The sequence below is a fragment of the Scyliorhinus canicula genome, chromosome 4 (assembly GCF_902713615.1).
Source record: "Scyliorhinus canicula chromosome 4, sScyCan1.1, whole genome shotgun sequence".
Lineage (NCBI taxonomy): Eukaryota > Metazoa > Chordata > Chondrichthyes > Carcharhiniformes > Scyliorhinidae > Scyliorhinus > Scyliorhinus canicula.
The window spans coordinates 208,278,041-208,294,312 of NC_052149.1; the positions used below are offsets into that span (position 1 = coordinate 208,278,041).

At 45.5% G+C, this 16,272-nt stretch overlaps 1 protein-coding gene across 6 annotated transcripts in view; it reads right to left on the reverse strand.

The window, feature by feature from the left end:
- LOC119965344 overlaps positions 1-16,272 on the reverse strand; it is a 164,271-nt gene that overhangs the window by 111,234 nt on the left and 36,765 nt on the right. For 4 of the 6 annotated variants that reach the window (XM_038795977.1, XM_038795974.1, XM_038795973.1 and 1 more), the window contains exons 3-5: positions 15,536-15,642; positions 5,578-5,884; positions 4,842-5,011 (exon numbers count right to left, since the gene is read on the reverse strand). In XM_038795977.1, coding sequence (XP_038651905.1) covers positions 4,842-5,011; positions 5,578-5,884; positions 15,536-15,642 — 584 coding nt within the window. The remainder of the gene's footprint in view (positions 1-4,841; positions 5,012-5,577; positions 5,885-15,535; positions 15,643-16,272) is intronic. The other 2 variants (XM_038795979.1, XM_038795976.1) reach the window with 1 other exon arrangement.

Sequence of the window (16,272 nt, forward strand, 5' to 3'; positions counted from 1 at the left end):
AGGCACTGATAAATTGTAATATACCACAATTGAACAATGGATAACCTTAAAGATTAATCTAATTAACATATCAACTGAATTTTGGAAACTGAGAGTAGTGACCACTATCTACAACTCCTCAGGATCCTTGAAGGATTTTAGAATTCCTACAGTGCAGGCGGAGGCCATTCAGCCCATCGAGCCTGGGTCAACCCTCTGAAAGAGCACTCTACCTAGGCCTATTTCCTCTCCCTGTACCCATAACCCACTTAACCTGCACGTCTTTGGACTGTGGGAGGAAACCCACGCAGACACATGGGAGAACATACAAACTCAACACAGAGACTCACCGAAGGCTGGAATCGAACACGGGTGCCTGGCGCTGTGAGGCAGCAGTGCTAACCACTATACCACCATGTCTCCTATATTGATGTGTCGTCCAGCAAGACTACTCAATATTCTTCAATTTGTTTCAGCTCTTTTATGGTATTGGAACCACAGAGTGAAATATTTACATTTATTTAGATTCACTCCAGGGTCACTCAAGGTAAAGGTATAGTTGCTGTAGTTTAGCGATGATAGTTTCCCCTTTGGAATGGAGGTATCTCACTAGACTCTGTAACTTGGGGATTTAAGGATGGAATAAACATGAAAAAAAAATACTGATCTGAATTGTTTTTCCACCTGGGAGGAAAATACTACTTCAATTATTGATAGATATCTGAATTATCTCTTTGTGTCATTAATTGGGTGACATGGTAGCATAGTGGTTAGCATTGTTGCTTCATAGCGCCAAGGTCCGGGGTTTAATTCTCGGCTTGCGTCACTGTCTGTGTGGAGTTTGCACAATTTCTCCGTGTCTGTGTTGGTTTCCACCGGGTGCTCCGGTTTCCTCCCACAAGTCCCAAAAGACATGGGGCTGGATTCTCCAGTCGCTGAGGCCGAAACCACGGGCGGAATTCTCCGACCCCCTGCAGGGTCGGGGAATTGCCCGGGGCCGGCATAAAACCCACCCCCGCCATGGCCGCAATTCTCCGCCACCTGGGAATCGGCGGGGGCGGGAATCGTGCCTTGCCGTTTGGCGGGCCACCCGCCCCGGTCGGCGCCCCCCCCGCGTCGATTCTCCAGCCCGCGATGGGCTGAAGTCCCGCCGCTGACAGGCCTCTCCCGCTGGCGGGAATTGGAGCACCTCTGGTGCCGGCGCGAGCGGGCCCCCGGGGTCCTGGGGGGGGGGGGGCGGGGCGATCGGACCCTGGGGGGTGCCCCCACAGTGGCCTGGCCCACGATCAGGGCCCACCGATCGGCCGGCGGGCCAGTGCCGTGGGGGCACTCTTTTTCTTCCGCCGCCGCCACGGCCACCACCATGGCGGAGGTGAAAGAGACCCCCCCTACCGGGCATGCGCAGGTGGTGACGTCAGCGGCCGCTGACGCACCGGCGCATGCGTGAACCGGCGCATGCGCGAACCGGCGAAGGCCTTTCGGCCAGCCCCGACGCCGGGTAGGGGAGAATCCCGGCCCACGTTCAGCGATCGGCCGGAGAATCAAAGTACCCGACAGGGGTGGTGCCACTATCGCAAAGCTCTGCCTCCTCCAAAGCGGCAGGACATTGCCTGAGGCCCGCTCCCCAATGCTCCGCCCCGACCAGTAGACATCCCCACGGCATCGGTCACGTGTGGTCTCATCCGTTGGGAACTCGGCATAGCGGCTGCGGACTCAGTCCAACCTCGCCACAGTCGGGGGAGGGCCGATCCGCGCGCGGGCAGGGTGTGACTTCATCATGGGCTGGGACACTGCAGGGAGTGGTCCGGGGCACGCAAGCCGGCTGGGGGGGGGGGGACGGACTCTTTTGCTGGCCGATCCGCGAGGGCCGGCACCATGTAGAATGGACCAGCAATTCTCTGGGCTGTATCGGCAGCTGGAGCCGGGTATTCTGTGCTGCCGGTATGCTAGCCCCCAGCAAAATGGGGAATCGGTGGCCGTTGTAGGCCATTTCCCATTCCCACGCCGGCATGGGGACATAGCCCCAGAATTGGAGAATCCAGCCTGTGCTGTTAGGTAATTTGGACATTCTGGATTCTCCCTCCATGTACCCGAACAGGAGCCAGAATGTGGCTACGAGGGGCTTTTCACCGTAACTTCTTTGTAGTGTTAAAGAAAGCCGACTTGTGACGATAAAGATTATTATTATTATATCTTGGATTTTCTACTAAAAATAAGGACCTGCATTTTCAGGGTGATGTTGATTGGCATAAGTTAAGTGGAAGTCCAGCCTTGGAGAACTAGCCAATCTGCTTGGCTGGCAGCTCCCTAATACCTCCAGGCACAGCACTATAATGGGCGTAAGAGACACTGCAGGGAGCAGTCTGGCAGAAAGTCCTGGGAACCAGAGGGCAAGATAAGTGGCAGGAGCCCCAGCGCTATATGGGTAGGAAACACCTGAGGAGTTGCCAGGGAGCAATCGAGTTCTGAGGGGATAGTTCGAAGTAGGGGAGGGGGGGTCTCGTGGTCAGAAGGTGACTTCTGATGGAGTTGTGCTTCCCATCCGTGATCCAACTATCTTTAGTTGGATCCAACTTCCTTCCCTGAGCTGTCTTCCACCTGCTAGCCTAGAAATTGAGGCTGGGTAGGAAGTATGGCCATTGAACAGCTTTAATTTGGGAATGGGCAGGCTTCCCGTCCGAGGACCTGCCCGCCTCTTTGAAAAATCAGTACTGGGTCAGAACGGGCAGGAACACAAAGGGAATCCCCGTCTATGCACTGTCACTCTCCTCACCCCCCCCCCCCCCCCCCCCCCCACCACCACCACCACCAAACCTCAGGGTCCACTGGGGGTGGGAGCGTAACATTTTGGTCAAGGTTATATTTAATTTTCCCAATACTATCAGTATTGCGATTAACATCAAAAATGAATCAGTTCTTTAATAAAGTTTTATATTTTATATAATTTATAAACTGTATTATCTGACACAAAATTCTCTGTCCACCTCAAAAACGTTGTACACTCTTCAATGGAGAAGTACATTCTGATAAAAGATACCTAGACCCTTATAATTCCGGGTTGTTGTAATGTGGCTAAAACTTGTTCAAAAGGCTACGTGGAGGATGGCAATATATTCTGGTAGTTCCTTTCCTTCAGGGAGCACTGGATCAGTTCTTCAGACCCATTTAAGTGTCTTTGAAGCCTGTCATTCTCAATCTTAAATCAGAGTGATTATCCGTGGAGTATGCCTGATCTGGAATATTCCAAAAAACAGGCTAGGATTATAATGCACTTCAAATAGAGTTTTGAAGCAAGCAGAGGGGCATTTTTAGGTGCTGCAACATGAAGAAAAAAGAGGGTAGCATGGTGGCACAGTGATTAGCTCTGCTGCCTCACAGCACCAGGGTTCAATTCTGTCCTGGGGTGACAGTGTGGAGTCTGCACGGTCTCCCTGTGTGTGCGTGGGTTTCCTCCAGGTGCTCTGTTTCCTCCCACAGTCCAAAGATGTGCAGGTTAGGTGGATTGGTCATGATAAATTTCCCCTTAGTGTCAGGGGTGTACAGGTTAGTTGGGGTTACGGGCATGGGAATGGGCCTAGATAGAGTGCTCATTCAGAAGGTCGGTGCAGATTCGAAGGGCTGAATGGCCTCCTTCTGCACTGTTGAGATTTTATGATTCTGCAAAGAGCAGCCTGAGAGTGTAGAACCTTGGTCACATTTTAGCAAGAGTGCTGCATTCAGTTTTGAGTACTGCACCGAAGGACAGACCGTGAATTTTGAGGTCGAGGGTTGACCTAATCAGGGAATTTCACAAGGTGGATAGAGAAAAACTATTTCCTCTGGTGGGGGAGTTCTGAATAATTGGGAAATAATTTTATAATTAGAGTTGGACCATGTGGGAGTGAAATTGAAAGTGATCTTTCAGGTAAAGGATTGCGGACACTCGAAAAATCTTCCCAAAAATGCTGTGGGTTAAATTGAAACCTTATAGACTGAGAATGATAGATTTTTGGTCACTAAGAACATCAAGGTGCATGGAGCAAGAAGGGCAGGTAAATTGAGCTGAGGTACATCTCCGCCATGGGCGGGTTCTTGGTTGTGAGCCCACTCCGCTACCGCTACTTGCGAGGACAAATAATTTGGTTGCTCAGCCAAATCTCCCATTTACTGCGGCGGGCCCAGAGGACCTCGCTGCCGTGAATGGACAGAGAATCCCGCCTATAGCCTAACTTATGGCCAGAACAGCTGAAGAGCTGTTAGTCCTACTCCTGTTCTTATGTTCCTATGTTCCTATATAGCACTCCTGCGTACGTAGGTATCTTCAAAGATATCACTGAGGGAACTTCACAGGATTCACAGGGATTATCCAGTGGCCCTCTTACACCTCCATTCCACCCTCTCATCCCCCCCCCCCCCAATGTCCCATCTTCACCCACCCAAGAAGTCAACATAAGACTGCAGAGCACTTGGCATCACTTGAAGCTGCGCTGCAACAATAAAGTTTCCCCCAGTAAGTTTTTACATTCTCATAATTTAGACTACTATTCTTTAAGAGATAGAAGGAAAAAATAAACGTGGAAGGAAAAATGAAAATGGTAGAATCACATAGCCAGTTTGTTAGTGTCTGAAAAGAGAAAAGGTGTGTTAATGTTTTGGACAAATATCCTCCAGGGGTCTTTCACGTGTTTAAGTTCAAACCAATAACCTACCCATTCTCTTATTACATGCTAGCTAACACATCTACTGTGCACTTACAGTATTATTGTTTCCTTTCAAACTGGGCCATGGATGTTGCAAAGTTATAGCGCAACTGAATATCAATGCAATGCTATGGATTAAATATTTTAGAGATATTACTTTTAATAAATATATGTAATTCTTACTTTCTTTGCATTTAAAGGTGATGATCTTTTCCTTTCTGAAGTCAACTGAGCATTGGGAGATGAACTGATGACAATGTTCATCCTTTCACAAACTGTTCGCAGGTTGGCTTTGTAGACTGGATCCTCGTCATTCTCCGAATCAGATGGTGTAATCTCTGTGACCTGCAGTTCTTATGGAATTAAATGTAACATTAGGAACTCTAATTGCTTGCTTACTGGACTGTTAAAGAACCTACTTCAATTAGCCCATATATATGGTTACAGCAGTGATTTTCATGTCATCAATATATTTCTTTGACGGTTTCTGAATCCGTTCCTTCAATTCTTCTCACTTTCAATTATAATTCTAAAATATCCATTGCAGCTCTGCAAGGAAATCTTCGATCACTTAAGGAGAAATCAAAATAAAACATTGGATTATTTTAAAATATTTGTTTTTCTCATCTCTATGTGCCTGAAATCCACACACCACTACTTGTTTCTGAGGCTTCTACCAGCGTCATACTGGAATCAATGGAGCAACCCCGAATTATATTCTAATTTTCCATCCGCTTTGGTGGATATGAGCTTGATCTCTATCTTGTCTTTATCTTAGGTCTCTACTTGCTGACTTGTCAAATTTCACAACTGTTTATGGAAATCACCATGTGAGGAATCCTGAGCACAAACCAATGGAACACCAGTTACTGAATCACGATACAACTTGTCTTAATTTGAAACCATTAGATTGGTTTACCTGTTTCAGCATTATGGAGGTGCCCAGGGTCAGCTAAATACACATAATTATCCACTTGCATGTTATACGGGACCTGGCACGTTCTGCTGACTGAAGAATCTGGGTTTTCTGTTTTAATGGCGTACGGTACACTGAGGTTAGCACTATGCGAAGATGATAATTTTTCTGTTTCTGTGTCACATGGAATATAGGACCGAGTTCTCAATGACGATGCTTCGTGTTTTGGTAATACTGAAGAGAAAATCTCACTTGTCCTCATATTGTGGCTGTTTTCTCTGATATCTGCCATCCCATTGTGGATTGAAGGCTGGAATTGACAAAGAAATAATTAAAAGACAACTCAACTCAATGGAACATCAAATCAAAGAGTTAATGTAGTCCAGGAAAGTGTACAAGTGTACAAATTGTATCACTACTAACTTAAATTAAATTACATTTAATTCACAGCTCTGACGCATGTTCCACAGAAAGACTGAATTTTTGCTGGGTTGGGAGCGCAGAGTTGGGATATTTCCTAACCCAAGAATAAGAGCATGGGTAGATTTTCATTCTTTTTTTTTTAAATTTAGAGTGCCCAATTCATTTTTTCCAATTAAGGGGCAATTTAGCGTGGCCAATCCACCTACTTGCACATTTTTGGGTTGTGGGGGCAAAACCCACGCAAACGCGGGGAGAATGTGTAAACTCCACACGGACAGTGACCCAGAGCCGGAATCGAACCTGGGACCTCAGCGCCGTGAGTCAACAGGGCTAACCCACTGCGCCACCGTGCTGCCCAGATTTTCATTCTTAAAGGCGGGTTGTATTAGAAGTCAGGCTCTGTGCTCCTGGATCTAGTGTGGAGACTACTGGTGCACAGGCAGGTTGGCTGGAAGGCCTGCACTCTGTGAAAGTTTGAAAAAAAACAACAAAGCAAAAATCATCTGTCCCGCCCTCATGCCTCATCCCCGCTCACCCCTTAAACACACTCTTCATTACTCATCAATGAAGGGGCTGGTTTAGCTCACTCAGCTAAATCGCTGGCTTTTAAAGCAGACCAAGTAGACCAGCAGCACGGTTCAATCCCCGGACAGGAATGTGGCGACTAGGGACTTTTCACAGTAATTTCATTGAAGCCTACTCGTGACAATAAGCGATTTTCATTTTTCAATGCCAACCCATGCCACCTCATACCCCTGTAACCACAATCCATGGCAACCCCATACCCTCCATGTCAACTATGCCTCTGTACCTATTGCAAGCATTCTTTATAAACACTCTAGGCACTTTTTCAAAGATTTAAAGGGCAGGTGTTTCAAATGGCTTGAGCTCATGACCGCTCCCTCAGGAAGTCTTGACATGACTTCTTGATAGTTCTGACAGTTCCTCTTGACAGATTTGACAGGTCCTCTTGATAGATCTGACAGGTCTTCTTAGTAGATTTGACAAGTCCTCCTGGCAGTTCTGACAGATCCTCTTGACAGTCATGACAGTTTCTCTTGGCAGCTCTGACAGGTCCTGTTCACAATTCTGATAGGTCCCTTTGATATTTGTAACAGATCTCTTGACAGTTGTGGCAGTTTCCTTTGACAGGTCTTCTAACAGTTTTGACAGTTGACTTTGATAGGTCTGTTGGCAGTTTCAGTGAGCTTGAAGTAAAGAGTTTATGCAATGTTTACTCACATTTATGCCTAATTTAAAAAATTTGCAATGGACATCTGACCTCCCTCAGAAGGTATCCTGGGACCCGAACCAAAGGAGTACTTTACCTTTCCAAAAGGGTATCCTGGCTATCTAAACAAATACTCAAAGGTCAGACTTGCTCTTACCTGGTCTAATCTGTACATTTTGAGTTTCACATTCCTAGTCTACCAATATCCTACTTATGTGGTGGCTGCTGATGATTTAAATGGCCAACCACCTCGGTAAACTGCATATGTGAGAACTCCAGATTGATTCCATTCCTCCCCCTGTGAAAACAGGAAGTACTGTGTTCGGGCTTGGGACAATGGGCTTGTCCACCATTTTTACTAAGAGGGAAATTTACCCAAATTTAGAGATGATTTCCTTGCGTTGATGTTGAATTTGAAAGAACAATAACCTGGAAGAAAGGGGATCAAATCAAAACAGTCCATGTTATGGATAATGAACTCATTAGTTTTGTTCATGGAAGAAGCATACAGAAAAGATTGTAGTTGCCAGTTATGCAGCATAAACAAGAAAACAACCAACCAAAATTAGTGAAAAGCTGGAAATTCATGTGACAGTGTGTGGTATTATCAGAGGTAAAGAAAGGTGTCAGAAGATTACTGAGATCTCAAGGAGCTCGGGGGGGGGGGGGGGGGGGGGGCAGCATTTGAGATTTTAATAATTTTATAATATGGAATTGTGTTGTTATATACACCTGCCCCTGATGACGTTTACTGAACATTGAATCAGCTTTGAATCTATTGTTCTGCAGTTATGCTCGGCAGCACTGGCCACTTTAATTTAGTTGCTTGTATCAACTGATGATTCAGATGATCAGTTGATACAAGCAACTAAATTAAAGTGGCCAGTAATTGTAGTTGGTAGAGTTCTTATTTGGGTCATGTCAATGTAAACCATTTACTTAATCTGGATTAGAACCAAATGGACAAATTAAAAACAAGTTTACAGGCGGCAGACTCACATGACTGAATAATAATTAACTGCGGGAAGAAAGTGTGTTTGATAAATTATCCCAGGTGATCTTGTTTTTGACAATGATCACTATCCTGAAACAATTCAGTATCCACTGCAAGCTGCATTATTTGTTTTGCCATTGTTATGTTGTTATGTTGCAATTAAACATGAACTCACCAATGTTTAACATTTTAGGGTCAAAGACCAAGGGCCTGGCTCACCTTTGGGAAATTTTCTTGGAAGAAAGTGCCCTGATACACCCAATTGTTTAGTGTAGAGGGCTGGGTGGTGATGGAGGGAGGGAGGGTGGTGGGTGGTGATGGAGGGAGGGAGGGAGGGTGGTGTGTGGGAATAGATGCAAGACTGTTGACCCTGGAAGCAGATTGTAGGTGGCTGCAGAGGCGAGCAGGTCCTGAGGTGGGTTTAGGCTTATTTAGAAGGCACATGTTGGTCCTCTGGGACTTTAAACAGGCGGTGATGACCTGCCTTCTTGAACTTCTGCAACTTAGGCACACTGATAGTAATTAACTACTTTCTGATAGGTAAAAAAGGCTATTTTCATGTAAATATTAAAGCCCAGTTTTAATACCCATTTTAAAATAAGGATTCCAGTACTCATAACCTCAGGCCATGACAAAACACATAACCTCAACAGTAGCACAAAAGCCTGACACATGCTAAACTAATTGTAGATTAAAATAACATCTCTGCTGACAAAATGAACAAGTTATTATTCTAATAAACAGATTTTCAAAGTCAGTTTGACATTAAGAAATGAGCTGTACCAGTAATCCAGATCAAGGTCGAAGTAAGCACCATAGCAATATGAAGGCATCATTGTTCATAATGTGGATAAAACAAAGTCAGCAGAAAACCAGTAAAAAACAGTCTTGATAATAGCACAAAATCGCATTTCATAGCATGCACAAATATTCAAACATGAAACATTCAGATCTTATGTTGCACATTGAGGATTGACAGTTAACCATCAAATCAAATGTATTTGATTCTCACCCAAACCAATTAGAACAACATAGAGTTGTAGACAGATGGCTTAAGACTGATAAAATTCTCCTTAAACATGATGGTCCGTACGGCCATCTTTATACAGGATCATTCTATACTTTGATCTAACTACTCGCTATCTCTATTTTCATATTTTCACTTTTCCATTCTGACTCTTGAAGTAAATGCAAGCTGTTTTGCTGTAAGCAAGAAACCTTTTCTGTATGATTTTGAAAGTGAAATTGTTTATAAGTTACTTCTCTTTAAGTCGTTTTGCTAGCCGGACTTTATTGAGAATAGATTTAAGTTTCTCTCGATTGTAATCAAATAGAGGCAATAAAAGATTCTTATTTGCATCCGAGACGTTTAACTCAAATTTCTACTGAGTTTTAGTGTTGCAAGACTTCACTAGATCCGCATGGTACCCACAGTGCTGTTCAGAGAGTGAGCTCCAGGATTTTGACACAGCGACAATGAAGGAACAGTGATGTATTTCCAAGTCAGGATGGTGAGTCAGAACTCCCTCTGGTGGTGATTGCATGTGTCTGCTGCCCTTGTTCTTTTAGAATTTAGAATTTAGAACAGTACAGCACAGAACAGGCCCTTCGGCCCTCGATGTTGTGCCGAGCAATGATCACCCTACTCAAACTCACGTATCCACCCTATACCTGTAACCCAACAACTCCCCCTTAACCTTACTTTTTAGAACACTACGGGCAATTTAGCATGGCCAATCCACCTAACCCGCACATCTTTGGACTGTGGGAGGAAACCGGAGCACCCGGAGGAAACCCACGCACACACGGGGAGAACGTGCAGACTCCGCACAGACAGTGACCCAGCCGGGAACCGAACCTGGGACCCTGGAGCTGTGAAGCATTGATGCTAACCACTATGCTACCGGTCGTTGGTTTGGAAGGTCTTTGTTTTTGGATTAGATTTGTTTATTGTCACGTGTACCGAGGGACAGTGAAAAGTATTTTTCTGCAAGCAGCTCAACAGATCATTCAGTACATGGAAAAGAAGGGATTTAAACAAAATTCAAGAAAATACAAGAAAATACATGAGAATGCATAATAGGGCATAATAGGGCATAATAGGCCTCACGGTAGCATGGTGGTTAGCATCAATGCTTCACAGCGCCAGGGTCCCAGGTTCGATTCCCGGCTGGGTCGCTGTCTGTGTGGAGTCTGCACGTCCTCCCTGTGTGTGCGTGGGTTTCCTCCGGGTGCTCCGGTTTCCTCCCACAGTCCAAAGATGTGCGGGTTAGGTGGATTGGCCATGCTAAATTGCCCGTAGTGTAAGGTTAATGGGGGGATTGTTGGGTTACGGGTATACAGGTTACATGGGTTTAAGTAGGGTGATCATTGCTCGGCACAACATCGAGGGCCGAAGGGCCTGTTCTGTGCTGTACTGTTCTATGTTCTATGTACAAGATATACAATGTAACTACATAAGCATTGGCATCGGTTGAAGCATACAGGGTGTAGTGTTAATGAGGTCAGTCAATAAGAGGGTCATTTAGGAGTCTGGTGACAGTGGGGAAGAAGCTGTTTTTCAGTCTGTTCGTGCGTGTTCTCAGACTTCTGTATCTCCTGCCCGATGGAAGTTGGAAAAGTGAGTAAGCCGGGTGGGAGGGATCCTTGATTATGCTGCCCGCTTTCCCCCGGCAGCGGGAGGTGTAGATGGAGTCCATGGATGGGAGGCAGGTTTGTGTAATGGACTGGGCGGTATTCACGACTCTCTGAAGTTCCTTGCGGTCCTGGGTCAAGCAGTTGCCATACCAGGCTGTGATGCAGCCCGATAGGATGTTTTCTATGGTGCATCTGTAAAAGTTGGTAAGGGTTAATGTGGACATGCCGAATTTCCTTAGACTCCTGAGGAAGTATAGGCGCTGTTGTGCTTTCTTGGTGATAGCGTTGACATGAGTGGACCAGGACATATTTTTGGTGATGTGCACCCCAAGAAATTTGAAACTGCTAACCATCTCCACCTCGGACCCATTGATGCTGACAGGGGTGTGTACAGTACTTTGCTTCCTGAAGTCGATGACCAGCTCTTTAGTTTTGCTGGCATTGAGGGAGAGATTGTTGTCGTTACACCACTCCACTAGGTTCTCTATCTCCCTCCTGTATTCGGACTCGTCGTTATTCGAGATCCGGCCCACTCTGGTCATATCGTCAGCAAACTTGTAGATGGAGTTGGAACCAAGTTTTGCCACACAGTCGTGTGTGTACAGGGAGTAGAGTAGGGGGCTAAGTACGCAGCCTTGCGGGGCACCGGTATTGAGGACTATTGTGGAGGAGGTGTTGGTGTTCATTCTTACTGATTGTGGTCTTATATTACGCTTTGGTAATATATCATTACTTTTTGCTTTATAAGAATGGTCTGATGGTGTGATTCTGAAGAAACCACCAATCTTTAACTTAAAGCAAAACTGATTTATTGAATAACAATTGATTAATATTGAATTCACACACTCCACAGAACTTTAACTAGTAATCAAGTAATCTATATTAAAGTAATAACTAATTTAAACTACACGTGCTGCTTCTATCTAATATTAACTGTGTTGTGATCTATCTCTCTTACACTCTACTGTCTAGAAACTCCTGGTTAGAAGTACCCAAGATCCTCTGAATTCTCATATTTATAGTGGGAAGTAGTGGTGCCCTCTAGTGGTTGTGTGACACTGAGATGTAATAATTAACCCTTCACTTGCCTACATATATACCTATCATTACAGACTTGTCTAAGGAGACTTGGTGAGTTAACGAGTCATAGAGGCGTACAGTGCAGAAAAGGCTCTTCAGTCCATCAGGTCAGCGCCAACAATAACTATCCCTAATCTCACGCTGATCCCACTTATCAGCACTTATCCCATATCCTTGAATGTGATGATGTTTCAAGTGCTCATTCAAGTGCTTTTTAAAGGTTGTGATGTTTCCATCCCCCATTATCTTTCCAGGCAATGCTTTCTGGATTCTCACCACCCTCTGAGTGAAAACTGTTTTTCTCAAACCTCCTCAGAATCTCCTGCTCCTCACCCTAAAGCTATGACCCCTGCGATCGACCCCTCAACCAAGGGGAACAGCTTCTCCCTATTTGCCCTGTCCAAACCCCTCACAATCTTATAACCTCATTCATACCCTCCTCTCAGCCTTCTCTGTCTTAAAGAAAACAATCCAAGCCTATCCAGTCTTTCCTTATAGCTCAGATGCTCCATGCCAGGCAACATCCTGATGAATCTCCTCTGTACCCCCTCCAGTGCAATCACCTCCTTCCAATAGTGAGGTGACTAGAACTGCACACAGTTCCAGCTGTGGCCTAGTCAATGTTCTGTACAGCTCCAACATAATCTCCTTGCTCTTATATTCTATGCCACCACTGATAAAGAAAGTGTCCCATATGCCTTCTTAACTATTCTATTTACCTGCTCTGCCGCCTTCAGTAGTCTAAGATTCATCTGTTGCTCTGAGTTTCCTAGTATCCTGCCATTCATTGCATACTCCCTTATCCTGTTCCCTCTTCCAAAGTGCATCACCTCGCACTTATCAGTGTTAAATACCATCTGCCACTGCCCTGCCCATCTGACCAACTCATCTGTATCTTCCAGACCCTCTTCTTCACTGTTAACCACCCAACCAACTTGGTGTCATCTGAAAACTTGTCGGTTCTTGTCTAAATCATTTATTTATTTATTTTTTATTCTCTTTTAAAAAAAATTTAGAGTGCCCAATTCATTTTTTTGTCCAATTAAGGGACAATTTAGCGTGGCCAATCCACCTAGCCTGCACATTTTTTGGTTGTGGGGGCAAAGCCCTCACAAACACGGGGAGAATGTGCAAACTCCACACGGACAGTGACCCAGAGGCGGGATCGAACCTGGGACCTCGGCACCATGAAGCAACAGGGCTAACTGTCCAAATCATTTATATACACATAACAAAAAGTAAGGGACCCAGCACCGATCCCTGTGGTACACCGCTGGGCACCAGAATCCGTTTTCTCAAACAGGCTTCTACAACTATACTTTGTGTCCTCCTACTAAGCCAGTTTTGGATCCATCTCGACAAGTTTCCTTTAATTCCATGCGCTTCAACCTCGTCAATTAGTCTCCCATGTGGGACCTCGCCAAAGGCTTTGCTAAAATCAATATAAACTATATCTACTGCACTTCCTTCATCCACACACTCGGTCACTTAATCAAAAATTCTACCAAATTTGTTCGGCATGACCTCCCTCTGACAAAGCCATGCTGACGATCCCTAATAAACCTATCCCTTTCCAAGTGGAAACTAATTCTGATCTTCAGAATTTTCTCCAATAGTTTCTCTAACACTGACGTGAGACTCACCGGTCTGTAATTTCCTGGTTTATTTCTACGGTCCTTCTTGAAAAGTGGAACAACATTAGTTGTTTTCCAGTCCTCTAACACTTGCCCCCTGGCCAGAAAGGAATTAAAAACTTGTGTCAGAGCCCCTAAAATTACCTGCCCTGCCTCCCACAGCAGCCTCAGAGGCAATCCTTTATCTAAACCTGTCGCCTATTTTCCAAGGATCTACTTCCCTCTGTTCCCCGCCCGTTCATATATCTGTCTAGATGCATCTTAAATGTTGCTATCGTGCCCGCCTCTATCACCTTCGCTGGCAAAGCATTCCAGGCACCTACCACCCTCTGCGTAAAAAACCTTCCACGCACATCTCCCTTAAACTTTCTCCCTCTCACCTTGAAATCGTGACCCCTTGTAATTGACATCCCCACTCTTGGAAAAAGCTTGTTGCTATCCACCCTGTCCATATCTCTCATAATTTTGTAGACCTCAATCAGGTCCCCCCTCATCTTCCGATATTAAACAGCGGTTGACCCGGTCATGCTACCCACACTGTCAGATGTTGCCTCTGTCTCCCTGGCGACATTGCTGACTCTGCTGCTGGTCCTGCTATCCCGCTGGGGGAATAGTGTCGAGAAGCCTTGTGAGGTCGGAAGCCCCAAAGCAAGGAGCAGGTCTGCGTGCTGCCATGCTTGTGTGTTGACTGTCAAGCATCTCCCCCTTGTTCGGGCAGCATGGTAGCACAGGTGGATAGCACTGTGGCTTCACAGCGCCAGGGTCCCAGGTTCAATTCCCTGCTGGGTCACTGTGCGGAGTCTGCACGTTCTCCCCGTGGGTTTCCTCCGGGTGCTCCGGTTTCCTCCCACAGTCCAAGGACATGCAGGTTAGGTGAATTGACCATGATAAATTGCCCTTAGTGACCAAAAAGGATAGGAGGGGTTATTGGGTTACGGAGATAGGGTGGAAGTGAGGCCTTAAGTTGGTTGGTGATGACTCGATGGGCCGAATGGCCTCCTTCTGCACTAGATGTTCTATGTTCTATGAGAAGCTGCATCACAGGTCTGGTGAATCAGACGGCGAGACAGCCTGTAATGGCAAGAATCTTATGGGGGCTCATATTTGGCACTAAGTGTGGTTGAATACAGGCCACGATCTCACCAACATGGCCACCATGAAATACTCCGCCAAATGCACCCAAAATGACACTTGGAAATTTTTCCATTGATTCGCGCCCTATATTTTTAACACCTTCATCGGATGTAGATGTCATCAGCAATTCCAACACTTATTGTCCATCCCTAACTTCTCAGCTACAACTGAGTGACTTGCGAGGTTTTTTCAGAGGGCAGTCAAGATCCAGGCTGTGCGCATGGAATCAAATATATGCCAGAACAGGTAAGGGCAGCAGGATTCCTTCCCAAAATAATACTACCGTTTATTTATTCCAGATATTTGTTCTTTAATTTCCCCAGCACCATGGTGAAATTTGTCTTGGCCGTCTGGATTATTAATCAGGTACGGTAGCATAGTGGCTAGCACTGTTGCTTCACAGCTCCAGGGTCCCAGGATCGATTCCCGGCTTGGATCACTGACTGTGCGGAGTCTGCACGTTCTCCCCGTGTCTGCGTGGGTTTCCTCTGGGTGCTCTGGTTTCCTCCCACAGTCCTGAAAGACGTGCTGTGAGGTAATTTGGACATTCTGAATTCTCCCTCTGTGTACCTGAACAGGCGCTGGAGTATGGCAACTAGGGGCTTTTCACAATAACTTCATTGCAGTGTTAATGTCAGCCTACTTGTGACAAAGATTATTATTATTAGGTAGGATAACCACCGTACTACTATACTCCTTGAAATCAGGAAGCATTTGACATTGAGACTGATAATCTTTTATTCTAGGATTAATATTTCAAGTGAGTTTTTCTATTTTATATAATTATAAGAACAATGTCCTTGTTCAAAGGAGGTTTGTATACTTTACCTGCTCTGGTGATTTTCTGCCAGCTGTAAGGAATTTTGGTCTCACACTACGGAAACCCTTTGCCGCCAAACTGTTTTGGGGTTTTCCTTCTAGCAAACAGGGATTCACTATGAGAAGAAATTAAAAGAAAAAAATGGACATGAGTACATTGGGTTGCAAATGGAAAGTCTCACTTTCTTCATACCGTGATCCCGATTTTCAATCACTGATGGAGGGTTGTTGGTGCAATTTGAAAATTACTTTTCTGAAGGACATCTCTGGATCCCAAAACGTCGATGATACGTTCCGATTTTCAAAGTGGGGGGGGGCAGATCAAAGTCCCTGATCACCTCCAATTAATGGCCCATTACGGTTGTTGAGGAATGTGTTAATAGGCTGCAGAGGGCAAGAATGGTATCTTCAATTGGGAAATCGGCAAACCTGAACATTCTGGTGCACATTTGCACAAAGCTGTCAGGTTCAGTGCAAATTCTTGGCGCCTGGGAGATCTTGCGCACTACCTTTAATTTGGCTATTTATTCTGCTGTCCCTCCGAGGTGCTGCCCATTCTCGTTGGCAAGGTGATGGCACACCCCATCGTGGCTCCCATCTTCCTTTGCCACTCATGCTCTGCAGGCAGCTTCCGCCTCCTGCAAAAACTCAGGATCTCCAAAGCGGGCATTTACATTTCAAAATAGCATCGCATGAGTGATGGTTTTGAGGCACGAGGTTGGGACCTGAAAATGATTCGGGTGCTG